This window comes from Hippocampus bargibanti, linkage group LG02 (assembly GCF_051943395.1).
Source record: "Hippocampus bargibanti isolate YZ-2025 linkage group LG02, ASM5194339v1, whole genome shotgun sequence".
In the NCBI taxonomy this organism is placed as follows: domain Eukaryota; kingdom Metazoa; phylum Chordata; class Actinopteri; order Syngnathiformes; family Syngnathidae; genus Hippocampus; species Hippocampus bargibanti.
This window is the reverse complement of record NC_142735.1, coordinates 6,451,110-6,469,430: the sequence shown is the minus strand read 5'-3', so window position 1 is coordinate 6,469,430 and position 18,321 is coordinate 6,451,110. Positions and strand designations below refer to the sequence as shown.

The 18,321-nt window shown below is 42.4% G+C and overlaps 1 protein-coding gene across 1 annotated transcript in view; it reads right to left on the bottom strand.

Moving 5' to 3' along the window:
* Positions 1–1,968: 1,968 nt before the first annotated feature.
* The window catches only part of tnmd (tenomodulin), a 59,018-nt gene continuing 42,665 nt past the window's right edge, over positions 1,969–18,321 (bottom strand). The window contains exons 5-7 of the mRNA XM_089016727.1: positions 14,579–14,729; positions 11,173–11,282; positions 1,969–3,558 (exon numbers count right to left, since the gene is read on the bottom strand). Of these exons, the coding sequence (XP_088872853.1) occupies positions 3,349–3,558; positions 11,173–11,282; positions 14,579–14,729 (471 nt within the window). The 3' untranslated portion in view covers positions 1,969–3,348. The remainder of the gene's footprint in view (positions 3,559–11,172; positions 11,283–14,578; positions 14,730–18,321) is intronic.

Below are 18,321 nucleotides of genomic sequence, written 5' to 3'. Positions count from 1 at the left end.
CCATATTTACAAGTGTCCAGTTTTTTTTTTTTTTCACATGTGATCATTGGGAATTGTGAAGCCTGACAGCAGTCGGTAGGAACGAGCGGCGGTACCTCTCCTTCTTGCAGCGCGGGTGTAATAGTCTCTGGCTAAAGGAGCTACCCAGAGCTGTCAGGATGGGCAGGAGGGGGTGGGAGGGGCTGTCCGTCATAGCTTTTAGTTTAGCTAGCGTCCGTCTGTTGCCCACCTCCTCTAGAGAGTCCAGCGAGCAGCCCACGACAGAACTGGCCCGCTTGACAAAGCGCTCCAGTCTTTTTCTGTCCCGGGTGGTGATGCTGCCTGACCAGCAGACAATGCCATAGTGGATGGCTGATGCCACCACAGAGTCATAGAAAGTCTTTAGGAGTGACCCCTGAACTCCAAAAGACCTCAGTTTCCTGAGGAGGAAGAGGCGACTCTGTCCCTTTTTGATTAGGGCATCCGTGTTTGTTGTCCAGTCCAGTTTATCATTGAGAGTAACACCCAGGTACTTGTAGGAGGTCACCCTCTCAATGTCCGAACCCTGGATGTTCAATGGTGCAGGTGATGATTGTTTCCTGCAGAAGTCCACCACCAGCTCCTTGTTTTTCCCGGTGTTGATCTGGAGGTGATTCTGCTGGCACAAGTCCACAAAGTCCTTTGTCAGTCCCCTGTACTCCCTATCGTCTCCCGCTGTAATGAGGCCGACAATAGCTGAGTCGTCAGAGAACTTCTGAAGGTGGCAGGTTGAGGTGTTGTAATTGAAGTCCGAGGTGTAGAGGGTGAAGAGGAATGGAGCCAGGACTGTTCCCTGCGGCGCTCCGGTGCTGCAGAGAAGCCTGCCCGACTCACAGTTCTTTACTCTCACGTACTGTGGCCTGTTTGTGAGGTAATCTGTAATCCAGGATGTGAGGAGATGGTCGACTCCGGCATGCCGCAGCTTGTCCCCAAGTACACTTGGCTGGATGGTGTTGAAGGCACTGGAGAAATCGAAGAATGTGATCCTCACCGTGCTCCCAGCATTCTCCAGGTGCAGCAATGCCGTATGGAGGAGGTAGATGATGGCATCCTCCACACCGATGCTGGGCTGGTAGGCAAACTGTAGCGGGTCCAGCGATGAGCTTGCCAGCGGTCGCAGGTGGGCGAGGACGAGTCTCTCCAGCGTCTTCATCAGGTGAGACGTCAGCGCCACCGGTCTGTAGCTGTTGAGCTCTTTGGGCTTGGCAATCTTGGGTACTGGGACCAGTCATGACGTTTTCCACAGCTGTGGAACTCTGCCCAGCTTCAGGCTCAGGTTGAACAAGTGCTGGACAATGACACACAGCTGGTCGGAGCAGGTCTTGAGGAGTCGGGAACTGATATCATCCGGACCTGCTGCCTTCCTCACCTGCATCCTCCTCAGTTGGTTCCTCACCTGCGCAGTTGTGACAGACAGGCAGGAACCAGGAGGCAGAGTGGCGGCTGAGGGTGTGGCAACGGTTGGGACGGCAGATGTTGGTTGTGGAAAGCTGGTCGTGAGAGGGGGCAGGGAGGGTAAGGCCACAGTGAGAGTTGGTGCAGGTGCAGCTACAGGTGAAGTTGACGGTGGGCCGGGGGCGGCTGGCGTCTTGTCAAACCGATTGAAAAAGCGGTTGAGTGTATATATATATATATATATATATATATATATATATATATATATATATATATATATATATATATATATATATATATATATATATATATATATATATATATATATATATATATATTTTTTTATATATATATATATATATTTGTACCTCTTTGCAAGAACATGTATAAGTCAGGTAACTAATTAGTTTTACGTTCATTTTTGGACCTCTTGAATTATACAGTGCTACGCGTTAGAGTTAAAAAAAGCTCTTACACAAGGCCGAAATAGTTTCCAATGACACTCAGATTGAATTGTGTTCACCAGAGATGCTTTTAAAACTTTTATTTTGAGGTTAGTATTGAAAGTGGCGTGAAAGTGATGAGTGCTCAGTGAGCAGCCTTCAATACACATATTCAGCATTCAAAGAGACTCTCGGGTTTCCTTGACAATTGACTCCCTCAACAACACAAAAGAGTCCTGGGAGACTTTTTGTGAGACACCCGAACAACCAGTAGTGGGTTCTTGAGGGGGATGAAAAAAGAAAATCATTTTCCTCGACATTGTGAGTGTAGCAGTATCCAGACAAGCAGGATTAAATAATAGCAACAATAAAGCTCATGATAAGGTAGAAATAAAGACAAATGAACTTATTGTGTGAACTTTTCTGAAGCGCCTCATTTTTTTCCTCAGGCAAAATGCTTGTCTGTATATTTGACATATGCTCGCAATTATTGCATTTGTTAAATTGCGCCACTATTCTTTTTACTCGACACGTTGCTCCGGGCCATTGGCATTATCGATTTAGAAATAACAATACGGTGGCCGCAGCCTGAGCTCAATCCATACATATTTGCATGAGCTAATATATCATTCTCTCTTTTTTCATCCGCAAGAAAATTGCATTTATTTCAATGACATTACCACAAGACACTGAGGTCAAGATGCAGCACATTCCTGCATTGCTTTGCATTAGGTATGTACTGTACTTGATTAGTGTGCATTTTTTTTCAGTGTAGAATGAGCTGGCTTGCATTACATTCAATCCCAAAATGCATCAGCGCTTACTCAATGCACCCGAGGGAAGTCGTGTCTCTTTGACGGCGCTCATATTATTCTATAAATGACAGACAATGTCATGTTTAATATTCAAAGACGTTTTTATCAAAAGACAGAAAAGCCAACTGTGACAACTTGGAGACATTTTTCTTTAGCTTTGTTTGAAATACACTTGAGGATGGGTGATAGCTAATATTTTCTTAGATATAATTTATTTATATCAGATTGAAAGGTGATGTGCTTTTGGAAGACAAACAAGTGATAATTGAGGAGTAGATCTGTATATCATTAATAAAGTAAAATACACCTCATAGCTTAAGTGCTTGTATTTTAGCATATTGTTATACATTTGTTCTTCATTTTCACTGTATCGGTATTTGCAGTCAATTTCAACAAACATGTAACATTCTTTTTAAAATTTTGACATGGCCCAAACTTCCTAGCATGCATTTATATATGAAGACACAGAAATAGAAGGAAAGGAAATGATCAATGACGGCTGCCTTGAAAGCCTTTAAAATGCTGCAGGGCTCATTAAGTGTGACAAGCACGCCTCCGGCAAAAACTCAGCTCAGGAAATAATTAACAATTGTCGGTCCACTTTCATCTCACGAGTGGTGTGAAAAATGCAAGAAAGCAACAATTGAAGGTGGACAATGCCCCCCCCCCCCCCCCCGTCAGACTCTCCCCAGCATGCGGGCGATCCACCAATTGCACGGCATCACCACCTGGCAGACGACGTGGCCTCCCAGGTAGTAGTACGGCCACGGGTTGAAGCCACCGAGGGGAATGTGGTAGCGACGGCAGAAGCGGTAACCGTGATGACAGTACTGGCAGCAGTAACCACGCTCGTCCAGGCGGTTGTCCAGCTCCAGACCCACAGCTCTCTGTTAATGGATGGACATGACGTAGCATCATTATCACCAATGCGCCATCGGGAGTTCAATTTTAAAATCTGAAGAAGTATCAAAGTACAAGTACTTCGTTACTGCAAAGCCTTCACTGGTAGCCATTTTAGAACATTTTGACAGATTTTGTATGGATATTGATGGAATATTATGCTCAGTAACACTTTAAGAACCTCCACCACCCCAAAAAAAGATTTTCTTTAATCAGACAAAAGTTTGTTTATACTGGTTGCCATACTTTAGTGCTCTGAACTACAACATTGGTTGGTCCAATTAAAAATAATTTTGTGAGCAAAAAGTGAATAAAATTAACTTTTTGTGAGAACAGTTAGCAGAGCATTGGCTTTTTGTTCGCAAGAGCTAAAAATCAATAAAAACGAGACAGAAAGGGCTTTTGCTGGCAAAAGCTGACTTTGTTTACATATACAGTAAAGTCTCGTTATATCGATATTCAAGGGAGTCCGAAAAAAATATTGATATAACCGGGACTATCGATATATCCGACCCTGTTTGCATGTAATTTTCTCCGTGCGTGCATAGAAATAGTATCGATATAACCGGGACTATCAATATATCCGATATCGATATAACGAGACTTTACTGTATATACTAAGAAACACGCTGCAAGCAATGTTAATTTCTCATATGGCTGGAGTAGACAACTGTGTCTTTTTTAAAATGACTTTCCAACGACTTTTCATAGTCATTGGATTGGCCATTATTAGTCTTGCAGTGGAGACATTTACATTTCAAAGCAACAAAGTGATGAAAGTAAAAGGAAAGGAAGAAGTAGAAAAACAAACCACAGGACCTGCTGTAAAGACAGCCACTCTCGCGGTGCCATCTTGAAGTCAAAACAACAACAACAACAAAAAACTAAATAACATAATGTGACACAACACAATAGACACAGACAGTCATTAAATCCTAAACACTTTATGCACCCTCTTTGCTGTGTGAAATAGTTCTAGATGAAAGAGGAGAGGATCAAATTGTCCTTTTCACCAGTGGATCAAGGACGTCATGGTGAAAAAGTGCACGTCTGCTACAAGCTAAATGTTGAATGCAAACACAAAGTTCTAGCATCCATTGACGAAAAGAGACCATCTCACTCGCGTCTCCTGTCCCACGTAAATCCGCTTCAATTCCAAGCCGCGACAGTTCCACATGCGCATCAGCGTTTAGCGCTGATGCTCCTTTCTTCTCATTGCGGGCTCCTCAAGCCATGAATCCAACTAGCCTCAGACTGTCAACAGCATCGACCTTTCCGTTGAACAAAGCGGAGCGGTGAAAATGCAGCCAATTACAGACGCAAAAAAGCAAAATCACCCCAGAGCTGTACAGCGATGACAGTCTGATGGCACTGACATTTCTCCCAATCAAAAACAGTGCTGGCATATTCGTGCTGATGAAAAGGCGCAACCACTCAGCACAGTCTCATCCTTGATGAATGTCAAAAATGCTGAAAAACAATGAATCCGTACCACATGACACACAACAACACAGTTGTGACAAAAGAAAACACAAATACAACACAAAAAAAGCAAGTCTCGTGAGAGCACTTGCCATCTTGGACTTCTTTTTTTTCATGACGTTTTTACTCATGGCAGCGACACATTATTTGCTTGTACCATACATCTGCTGACTCTGAGTGGTGTGGAAACATTTTATCTCTCTGTCCCTTTAGGCACATAATATGTTAATGGAAATCAGAGAGCTCCCCACAGGGACCTCACAGCAGGCAAAGGTGATGATAGTGGCTCCTCAAGGTGTGAGCGCTCAAGTGAGAGGCGTATTTAGTGAACTCGGGCCTTTCATATGTCAGCAGAATATGTGTACAATTCAATGAAAATAATCGATAGCCATGACAAAGCAAGAATGGGACGTTTGATCAAATTTCAGTGAAATCAAACATAATGCCTTCCCCTTGACCTTTCCAGCATGGTCAGCTGATGACAGTGATGCGCACACCTGCATGCGCAAGGTGTCATTTCTCTCTCGTCCATTGCAGACATCTTCCATCAAAATGCTCTAACGTGCCTTAAAGCTGCAGAATGACACAATTTCATTCATCTCTGACCTCATAACTCTGTCGCGACGTCAGGGTAGCTTCTCTATCTGGCATCCAAATGAGCACCCTCCCCATGACCTTGACTTTAAGTATGTGTTGCATTCCTAAAGCAATTAGCAGGCTAATGATGGCCTAACAAGGATTCATTCATTTGCACTCGCTGGCTGCCTCTAAATTTATAGAGGGGCCAATTGGAGTCCAAACGAAAGGTAAATTAGGTAGATTTAATGACCCCTGGCGTTGATCATTGTGCTGGCTGCTTCACGCGCTAGAAGACTCGCAGGGACCGCACCTTTGATCAAGAGCAACGCCTAATGGGCTTCGGAAAAGTGCTACTTAACTCGACCGCCCTCCATCCACCTTGCACGTTTCCATGTTTTTTTGTAAATGTCTCCTCTGAAACAATCAGGGCGTGTTGCTCGTAGCTGACTTTGGCCAAGTGGCACATACAAGTCACTCACTGAATTGCTAAACTGGACAAACACACAAAAACAAATAAAACAAAAAAACTGATTCTTATGACTCTCCACATGAAGACCAGGACTCAAACCTTAAAGAACAACCGACGCCCCGGTCAAGTTGTGTCCATAATTTGTAAAATCGCTTCAAATGAAGTCTACTGAGCGTATTTTACAAAGATTCCACCGCATATAGGTATAGTTTACGTTTTAAGACTTGCGCTGAATATTCAGGAAGTCTTGTTTTTGAGTTGGTGACGAGTCCTGACGTCACGTCACGGAAGGAACGCCTCTGACCGAGAAAAGGACGCACAATGCATTTTGCGGTACTTTGTTTGGTCTGAAAACTTTGTGTTGATCCGTGTTGATGGCGAAATTAGAAGGAAAACACATAAATAACGCGATGGTGAATCGTTGTGTGTTGCACCAAGACAACTATTTGATATTCACTGCATTGGGTCAAACCTGCCTTCTTCTACTGTTCTGTAAAAGAACAGAAAAGAAACTTATTTTTTACTTTGGGATATAATCCATCGCATGAAAATGACAATCGATATCGATAGTACCTGTTTACTTTTTGATGTGGTCTGATTTTGATTCTCTACAGTTAAAAGTTGATACACATTTGTGGTTAGCTAATGAGCATCAGTCACAGTAGTGTACACAAATCTCATTTTATTTGTACAGCCATTGACAATATTTTTTCATGACCAAATACACGGAGGCTTCTGACGTGACCTCTGATAAATCGAGTAAAACTCTAAACTTATGAGGCCTAAAACACACTGAGATGCTGCGACGGATGATATCTTGTTTTCATGCGTTTGATTTATCATCGCGACATGCAGAGGGAGGCTTCTCATGATTTATTGTTTCAGTCAAGTTTCAGGGTCATCAGCCGGCTGTCAACAATCTGTTATAGGAACAACAGCAAACCCCTCAATGGACCAATGATTATCTTATCTGCTTCTCACACAACAGTCGGACACTGCTCGGGAAAAATAGAGAAAATGTTTTATTCACATGACGACGCGCCAGAAAAACAAATCAAACAAACAGCCAAAAGGCAGCATTGTACCTTAAAGACAATTAATCAGAGCTCGTCTCTTAAAACGGCTGGCACATATTAATCACTGCGGCTTTGAGTCGCCTCCTCCAGTGGAAACAAGAATGGCGGCGATAAGAATGGCTCACCTTGGGAAATCTGAGGCAGTCGCTCCCAAACAAGCAGCGTTAATGAAGAGTAAGAACCATTAGCCTCCTGTGCTATGTTTTGACTTGAGCGCACAAGCGTATGCAATCATACACCTCCAAAAACTGTCAGCCATTTAACGACAGAAACGTTTTCCTGGGGGCGTTTGACAAGTTTCATGGATATACTGCTTGCAAAAAACAAGGAAAACAAGTTTGTTTTATTGAAGTCACACCGACTGACAGCAGAAGTGATTTCACAGGACTTTATAAATTTAGCAGGTCGAGAAAAAAAAGGGCAACAAGTCCCCGAATAGAAGAATCCTGGAACAGAAAACAGACTTTGTGTCTGTCTTTTCTTGTTTAGTGTCAAGGCAGAGACACGGGGCAGCGGGACAGAGAGTAGAAGGAAAACAAGAAAGAGGGGTTGAGCGACCAGGGAGGGACGAGAAAACAATGGGCACTACAACAACCGTATCAACAACAGTAAGTCCCACAACAACGAGAATCACAGTCTGTTCCCGTCACCACCGTACCCGACGACTTAGCCACTTGTCATAAGCAAGCCCAGCCAGTAATAAAAAGAGACAAGAGTAGCAGAAAGCCATCTTTTGAATACCGATGGCCGGCATAACATCGAATATGAATTGAGAATGTGATGATTTTCTCAATATCCTCATAGCCTGAAAATGATCAGAACCAAACTGCAGGGAGATAAAGTGATGAGACGATTGTTAGCGTTCATCTAAACAACACATTAAGGGCGAGAATTGAAACTGTCGCATTCATTCTTGCATCAAAAACATGCGGGCTGATGTTCATGCCCATTGTTCTGCTTTTGTGAAGCATCCAGGCCCAATCTTTGATCAGCGTCTCAGCACCGATGTAATTGAATAACGCCATAGCTCTTTATTTAGCAAAACTCTCTCATGAACAACAAGTGTGGAATGCATTGATGGATTTCAATCATTACGGTTGACTATTAGGACAAATGTAAACCGTAAATTCCAATTCATTGTCATCATCAGTAATCCAACTTTTCAACGTGCATGCATGTTCGTTTTTCGATGCACATTTTTGGAAATACTTTTTGATGTTGATGTGCAAAGCTAAATTAAGTTTGGAAAAAAACAGCATTGTTTAGAGAACTGTCAAAAAAGGGATTGGTTGTAGTCCAGAATACTGGGTGATATTTTTGTGTAATCTATTGCCTTTGCTCATCTCATTAAATGATTTTGCATTATTTGTTTTTACAAAGAGTTAAAAAAGTGCCATGAACGCTCAAAAAACATGCCCAGACAGTGTTTCAAAAAACTTTTATGTTTTTTTTTTTGCACAGTATACACCTCAATCTTCTGACATTTTTATTATGCTAAGAATATCTTGTTTTTTATCCTTTCATCCCCCATGCCCATCCACTTTCGAATTGCTGCCGTGGACTGCAAATTTACCCATTGTGGGACAATTAATTGCTCTCTAATTCTGATTGTCGTAGCATGTGGGCAAGACAATTCCAGCCATTTATTGAACGGGACAAATACTCAAAGACACAAACAAATACAATCTGAGAAAACTACAGGCCTAAACTCATACAGACAAACTTGGCCACAGCCCTTGATGTCATTCATTCACCCACAAACACTACAGCACGTATGTATTTTTGTACAACTTGGTGGTTTTCTTATTAAAAGTTGTGACAACAAATTCGAATTTTCATTTTTATTTTTAATTGGGGAAGGAGTGGTCGATTGTTGCCCATTTTGTGAGCATTTCCTTGCTCTCGAGGTCAAGGACAGTGGCACCATCCCATCAGCCTCGTGTTGTGGCAGTTATTTCGTTTGGACCACAGAGGGTGTGATGCATGTGCACCTGTGTAAAAGGTCATCGCCATATATCTGACAGCCTGTCGCAAGGACCCGAATGGCTATCATGCCTTACAAATGTGCTCTGGGTGGAGAAGCCGCACTCAAGTGTTGACTTCTTTTTCCCATTAGAGTCTTGCACTGAGAAATCTTGCCTGCAGCAGATTGTGTGATGTTGTTTTTCGGTGTTTTACGGTTGGGTTGTGTGGACATTATTAACCTTATTATTTAAAAACAAAGTCTTGTGGGATTTTGTTGCAAAAGGAAGTCATGCTATTACTGGCATTGGGTTTTAATTTGGATTGTTTTATATTTATGCCTTGAAGGGTTTTTCATAGACATTTGCAATTTACGGTAGTTACGACGTCAATACTTCATTCCTGTCGGTAAATTCCATATTATGGCATGTTTCATGATGAGTTCCTTTAGTCATTTGGCAGTGGCCTGGACACTTGTCTGTCATCATATCTGTCTGTCTGTCTTTGTGTCTGTCTTTGTCTCTGTCTGTCAATGTGTCTCTGTGTGTCTTTGTGTCTCTGTGTCTCTCTGTGTGTCTCCCTGTGTCTCCCTGTGTGTGTCCCTGTGCGTCTCGGTGTGTGTCTCCGTGTGTGTGTCCACCTGTCCGTCTGTCCGCCTGTCCGTCCCTCCGCCGCTCTGTCGCTCCGCCTGTCCGTTGCTCCGCCTGTCCGTCCCTCCACCTGTCCATCCCTTCACCTGTCCATCGCTTCACCTGTCTGTCTGCCTGTCCGTCCGTCCATCTGTCCGTCTGTCCGTCTGTCTGTCTGTCTGTCTGTCTGTCTGTCTGTCTGTCTGTCTGTCTGTCTGTCTCTCAGTCTGTCTATCTCTCTGTCTCTCTACCTGCCCATCCACCCATCTGTCTGCACACGCACACACAAAGAATCGACTTAAGATGGGAATCAGTTAATTCGACAGACCTGTTTGCCCATTTTGCCCATCACTGGCTGCAGATAATCACATTTCATTGCTTGTCCAATCAGTGCTGCAGGAAATATTGTTTGCTCATTTGTGGTGAATGTGCATATGAACTGGTTCGGTTCTGTACCTATAACAAGGTTAAAAACGACTGTTTTGGAGTTTTTAAACAGAGATAAATTGGACAAAATATGAATGCCTGCCCGAGAAATGTATGTAAAGTGCATAGCAGGGATTTAAAATATTTTTATGGAGAAATGCATGTTCTCCCACAGGGAGAACATCCTGGTACGTTTTCTCAGGGTTTCCTCCCACAATCCAAAAACATCCGCTAGGATAGGCCCTTGTACGCCCCACAGCCCCTTTTCCAACTAAATTCATGAAGGCACATATTGTTCTCACAAATAAGAGTCAAGGAGTGTTGAGATGTGTTTCTGAGACTGGCTTGATAAATGTGACCATTAGAGCAAATCCTGTTTCTGCCCACGTCAAGAGACAGCGCCTCTCCTTTCGTGGCCAATGATAAATGTGGTGTGTCACATGTGTATCATTGTAATGGTTTGCAGTGTGCTTTCCTTTATGTCGATATCCAAAACATTTTTCTCACGCAGTCGTGGCTAATTAATCCTGCACTGCTGAGCGTTTTGGATGCGACACAGCAAAATATTCCGTATGTCTTTCTCCCTTCATGTGGTAGTACACTTTGACGATTAAAGCCTTGTTGGTAAATGTAACTTATTTGCGCAGTAGCGAGTGACCTTGAGCGTGCTCTTTGTGTCGTGCGTTGCTCTGCTAAGTGAGAAAAGGCACAAAGAGGCACTTAAGGCACAATTTGCTGCCTTGGAGAGGCTGGATGTTTCTATCAATTAATGGACGGACATTAAGGGACTCTTCAATGAACCGGTCTTGGTTAAACAGTCACGTCGAGCAATTGCTGTGCCCTGTGGTGCACAAAGTCAGTTTTCACATCAATTAGTGAGCGATTTATATGCGAACAAAATGCAGCCGGAGTCACAGCTAATTGAAGTGACTCGACTGTAACTTGCGGTAGGTTCCTCGGATGTCGCAGCACACTTACGTAATCATTCACAGGAGTGTGATAATCCACATCCCGGGTGGAACGATGACCTTTCACCTCTGTGTCGGGGGCATCCACGTGCTCCACCTCCTCTTCCTCCAGCTCCGAATCTGAATCAGAAACGCAAGTAAGATTCTCACGATGTTTTGATTACTCAACTGTCAGAAATCCTGAATGACAAGCAATCAGCAGAAAGCCACAAGAAGGGATTCATGTCTCAAACATGTCTCTGAAGAGATGGAACAGAAGCCTAAAATGAATTGAATTCCCTTTTCACACAACAGTAATCCACATAACAAAAGTATGCTATGAGGATTTGTCTATGTTATATCTGTACAAATCCAATTTTGCAATATAATTAAAAAAACATCACCAGCATTTTACAGTGCATGTCCCAAGTGGAACTTGACATATACGTATACTGACGGGTCAACTTGATGAGTTGAAGTGATTATTTTGGACATTCCTTAGTTGTGCCGTTACTGTTTGTCAGTGACTCATAACTTACTCACTGAGGTAATTAGCTTTATTTTTTTCCTGTTGACAATGGGAGGCATTTTACTGAGGGAATTGCTAATCCGTTGAAGTGGATAATACCCATGTTGACTAATTGTCATTTATAAGAAGGTTGGCTACTATTTGAGGAAATTGAGTTTCTTGTCAACTCTTCACGCTATCACAATATTGAGGATTATAATGTAGAATATTTCTGTGTCTCAGTCGTACAGCCGTCATCTGTACTTCTTTGAAGGTGTTGGACATTTTGCTTCTCATCCGAAAAGTTTTGTCAGCCAATTAAAATAGTGCTGGTATCTATGGCCCTATATATTTTCCTAATGTCCAGAGGTGGCAGTGCCGACCTCTGCTTTGATAGGTCCCGGCCCTAAAGTTGGGGGAGCAGAGGACTATTCCCTGAAGGTAATCTGAGTTGATGGAGCAGAGGTCTATTCCCTGAAGCTAATCGCATTAATTATTTTGTGCTGTCTGATTATGTCAGGACTGGATTTGAGTGCAACATTCAGTGCACTAAAATTTAAGTCTGTCACCTTGTCTTTGCTCACTAAGAATCGGTCAGGCCAGGTCGCCTCAATTTGAAGTCATGTGACCCGCCACGAATGCCTCTGAAGTTCAAATATAAAAGTAAGTACAGCATTACTTGTTTTGTCTCGACCAGTCTGGCTACCTGCTAACAGCTACATTGACGGGGAAATGATGGCCCTATACGTTTGTAGGAGGCCCGGCGGCAAGACAATTATCTCTGTGCCGCGGAGCTGTAACTTGCAACTTTGACTGTCCGCTAAAGTATGTCCTAAAGCAATCCATGGTGTAGAAACAGGATGGAGTCCAAGGGGCGGTCATAGTTAACTGTGCTAAGTAAGCCATTTGATTACAGGGTCACATTCTGCAAGTCAGTGGTGGGCAATTGATTTTTCAGATGGCCCATGCAACTCAACGGTGCTAAATATTCATTTAATTACTTTTGTAAATGGTGAATTATGTAGTTTTAACTAGCACTGCTGTGCCTCTCAGGGGTGGTGTGTGGATTGGCGGAACCTATGCCAGCTGTCTCCTAGCAGTAGATGCGGGACACTGGTTTCTGGCCAATTGCAGGTCACACAGATGAAAAACGACTCTCACTTTCAATCACACCAAAGGACAACTTAGAGTGTTCCAGTAACCTGCCACGGGTTTTTGGAATGTGGGAGGAAACCGGAGTACTAGGAGAAAACCCATGCAGGAACGGGGAAAACATGCAAACAATAGACAGGAAGGCCGGAGCCGGATTTGAACTCTGCGCCTCAATATATACCGACGCTCCCCACCTTACGAACGAGATACGTTCCGAGCGGTCGTTCGTAAGGTGAATTTCATCTTAAATTGATCCAGTGCTATATTTTGTATGGAATATATATTTAAGTCAAACATTGAACGGGGAAGTACTTGCTTATGCATCGCGTCCTCCTTGAGCGTCGACTGGGAAGAGGGATTTCCTCCCCGCTCACATACACTATGCAGCCAATCGTAAGCGAGCTCGGCGGATCGGGGCCTGAACTCGTTGGCAACACTTGAGCATAGCCGGGCGCAGATTGGTCAGCTTTGGTGTCTGTCGCGTCAACATCCAGCCCTTGAAACTTCTGATGTCTGTGTACGTGCGTGTGAAGCATAGTACGCAGCCAATCGCAAGTGAGCTCGGTCCGAAAAAGGTGCGCAATACAAAATGTAATTTACAGCATCTCTGTCCAAACATTTTTCGACATACTGTATCCGCAAAAAATGTTCATGTGTACCGTAACGTCGTAACTTGAATGTTCGTAAGTTGGGGAGCGTCTGTACACCACACGCACACACCGCCGCTCACCCGCAGAAAAAAATGCCCTGTGACTGTCGATATGTCCGATCCTGCGCCGAACTGCATTAAAAGGGGGCAATAACAGGGGGATATTTGATATGGCATGTAATTTTCTCCTTGAGTTCATGGATTGCGTATCTAGAATGCTTTTGTACTGTAGTGAAGTGAAAAATAAACTTAAGCATTAAATAAAAACGGCATTTATTATTTTCATAACGCACTCTTGCAATCGTGACTCTGAGTAGCACTCGACATTGTTCTATACACACGAGAGAAACCACGAACGCCAGCATGTACATACTGTATGAAAAACAATGATTATTGCAAGTGATAAAGATATCTGAATACAACACAATTAAATACATGTAGGGAAAACAAAAACTGCAACGTTTACATTACTTACGTTGATAAAGTATTCAGCGGCACGTCAAACTCTTTCACGATGGAGGATTTGCTCATTGTTGGATTCTCCTCGACAGCCACTATTGCCTTGTACTTCGTTCCGAGGTCACAATTCTTACGTTTCCCCATGGTTGAAATTGGTGTTGAACAATTGTATAATGTATAAGAAGACTACAGTAAGTAGTATACTATTGCAGCTCTGCTACACTGTGCAAGACACGAAAGCTGGTCACGTGACCAACTGTGTGACCGATACAGATATCGCTAATGGTGGTACTGTATAGAAACCCTTAAGCAAATATCGATTCATCTTAAGCTGCTTTTGTATCGATATAAGCAGATCAAAATGGCTGGTGGGAGATGAAAACGGCACCGTAGTAACTGGATTATCGTAATAACCCGGTATCGTACTAAACGGAACTAATTATACATAAAAGACTAGAAATTTGCCGGGAAATGAAGATAGTATCGTAATATGCAGTCCTATCAATATAACCGATATCGATATAATGAGACTTTACTGTATTATTATTATTATTATTATTATTATAAAATGACATCTCCACCTATTAATGAGAAACCTTGCCCAAATGTGTCTTAAGTAGGTTTGAGTTTAGAAGCCCCTCCCTTCAACGTCCTTTCCCAATGCCTCACCGCTCAGGGGGGAGGGATAGATCCAATGGATGGACAGCTCTTGGCAGAATTCCCAGATCTTGGACTGGTAAAGGAATGCCAGGTCAACGATGGGCTCCTCGGAGGGAACCCATATTTGGGATTCCTCCATTTTGGAATCCAAGTCATCCACCTGTTGGCACACAAAACCCCACAACCCTCGTAAGTCAAACGGCAGCATCGGCCTGATTGTTTTAATCTATCATCTCTTTGAGACGAGGACAGTGACTCCTTGACTCCTGGAGCCTGACCGCCTCCGCCTCCTCCTCGTCTTCCTCCCTCCATAAAGCCTGCAGCATACTCTTTCTATTTCACATCATTGAAATTCACAGACGGTGATGATTTGACTTTCAAATGACTTTGCAAGTGGTCTTCATTACAGCTTGTGCGGCGGCAGTATCGTTTAATGTGACAGACACAATAAAGCCTTGCATTCCTCCGCCTCCTCCTCATCCTCTCCACCCTGCTGCACCACGATGCATCGCTTGGCATCCAAGCGCTATCAGTGAGCTTAATTTGTTGATCCTGTAGTTCATGAGCTGTAAAGTAAACTATTATTGCTTAATGATCGCGACGGCATATCAGCATTGTCTAATAGAGACATATGACAGCCATTGGCTAATGCGCTCCGATAATACAGTACACATATTTATTTTCATGTTTATGAAAATAAACACATAGAGTTCCAAGTCCCTCTTTAATTAGCAAGTTTAAAAGTTAATTGCCAGTTTAAAAGTTAATTGCACACGAGTTACAATTGGATCCTGAGGCAATCGTTGGCGTAGGACTCATTAATATGGGGCTGTGCACCTTGCATCCACTTTTGCCGCTGTCAGGCCTTGTTAAAAATAGGCCACTTTGAGAACTTCTGGATCCAAATAGCTCAGAACTTTGCATCTCAAGGAAGTGACACATTTTATTTTCTCAGCTTAAATTAGGAGGAAGCAGTGGGGTATTGTAAAAAAATGGGGTGGCTCTATTTTGAATGGGGGAATAAAATAAAATAAAAAATCATCATTTCAGTCGTGATGGCCCTGACTCTCCTTGACTTGTGCCCCTCCTCGAGCTGTGAGTGATGTTCACATGATACAGTGATGCGCGGTGTGTCCCACAAACCTGATATCGCTGATATATTACATGCAGACTAGTGTAGACACACCATAAACACTCTCTTTTTCCACCTTTTTATTGTCTCTCTGTCTTGGAAGGTACCGATATCTATAATAGGTTGTCATTTGAAGTAGTGTCACGGCCATTACACAGATCCTGCAAATGTGTATGATGCTGACCTGATCTTATTTTCTAATTGTATGGAAGAAATTCACTTTTTAAGATTCATGGTGAAATTATATGCCATTATTTTTTAATTAGCACCTAGGTAGTCTGAACAAGCCATCCATTTTCTATACTGTGTGCTTGAGTATTTTCAAGATGACTAAGTGAGAGCCGTGCTATATACTGGACTGGTCGGCAGTCAATTGCAAGGCAAATACAGGCAAACAATCACTCACACTTTTATTCATGCCTATGGGCAATTTCAAGTATTCCATTTAATTTTCATGAATCCTGTGCATCCCGTGGAATCTTTCTGCATTGTGTTTATTCCCCATGTTGGTAATTTTTCAGACGAGTGGAGGTTGGTGGAAGTGCGATAGGGAGGATTACGGCAACTGTGGTAAAAAAAAAAATCCCACGGGACCTTCCACATCCTGCCCACCACCTTTTCCAGCGACTCCCAGCTACTCAGGCAGGCGCTACCCTTGCATGCGCACCAAATCCAGCAAAAATTTAAACAGCTTCTTCCCACATTCCTATTAATTTTAAACATTAACACAAATATAACCGTATAGTGCCTGTGCAATTTTGCACAACTCTGTGGAACAGCATCACTTTATAATCATTTTAGCTCCAGCTCTGTACTCACTTGAACCACTGTCTGATACTTTGCACATTGTCTCACAGTTGTTCCTGAGAGGTACCATTTACATAACGGAATTAGATTAGATTAGATTAGATTAGATTAGATTAGATAAACCTTTATATTAGCCTTTATTAGTGTCTTCCATATTTATTTGTCATATCTTTTTTTATGATGATACTAGTGCAGCATGTTCTACCGGAGACAAATTCCTTGTGTGTTCTACATACTTGGTCAACAAATATGATTCTGATTCTGATTATTCTTTCTTCGGCCCAAAGTCTTAAATGCACCTGAGATGCAATTTGTGGAATGTGAGAGGCATTGAGAGAATATGCAAGGCTGAAGGGCAGAAAGTGCCTTGAGGTATAAATACATCCACTACTGTGCTGCTCTGTTACGTTTTTGATTTCTCAAGATGCACTTACAGTAGATCGACTGTTGTGAATTGAGGAAATATGCCCAAAATACTGGATGTGTGCTGGATTATGGTTACGGGTTGCTATTTAAATCAACTGTGTGCTGGCAACCCATCGTACACTCGTTGCTCGTGCGTTTAATGGGTCAGCTCTTTGAAATTAATGTCGTAGCTCAGGAGCATTAGCAGACTTCTCTAATTGGACCTTTTATCCACTCAAGCTGAGTATAAAGTAAATGGGGGTGACGCAACGTGAGTTTTCACAGTTGAGAAACAACAGCGAGAACTTGTAAGGAGGAGGTGGGGTGGGGAGCCGCACCTGGGTGGGAAGTGCGCAAAAAGGTCAGCCTTTTAGCATGGGGCAGAGATTTTGAAATGCCAGTTGACAAGAACAAATACAACTTGATTACAGTCTTCGATTTATACACAATTCTCCGAAGCACCTCCATTTGACTATTGAATAATCAGGTGTTCTTACACAAGCAACTTTATTTTTTTTATCATATTAGACCTTTAGAAAATATAACTTTAGAAATAATAACTTGTACTGTTATGGATACTCCCTGTGTATGTACGACATTCCGCCAACGACTGTACTGTAATGCATTTCTCCTCGCCTTCTACTGAAAGCCAACTGTGGAAACATTGTCCGTGACACATTGTTTAAAGTGTTATTTTTGCCAGAGATCAACAAATGTTTTATCACGGCACCCAAGAGCTTTACTGCACGTATGTTTTTTTTTATGTTTCTGTGCCAAGCCATGATATTGAGTTGATGCATTAGCAGTATATTGGCTACTTTTGCCACCAGAGCATGACTGTAATACTTTCGGCCTTTCAACTTTGCACTGTCAAATCCATGGAGCTACCATTGTGACAACCATTTGAATCATGCACCGCCATATGTGCTTTTCTAATTATCTGTCTGTCTGTCCGTCCGTCCGTCTACCTATATATCTGTATAAATAATTATTCAAATGAATTAAAAATACATAAGAAGAACCGTGGGGTGTTTGACTCATGCGAACAAGGTAAAATGATTGAGATATTGTTATTTTACTGTTAAATTTCGGATAGATCTGAGTTATGGAGCCTCCTAGATTTCAGCCAAACTAAACCCATTCGTAACGGCATGCCTATGAAAATTAAATGTGCACTTTAATGAAGTTATATATCTTTAAATGTGAAACTGTATTTATTGTATAATTCATCCCTACATCTTCGATCCATCTGGAGTTGATGCTTGACATTTAGAGAAAGGCAGGTTACATTTTATACCATATCATCACATGTATCACTAATTATTGCAGATAGATATTAATGTAAATTACTTAAAAGAGACATTTGCATTTTTTTTGTTGAAAACATTTTCAAGTGTATGTGAGTGTT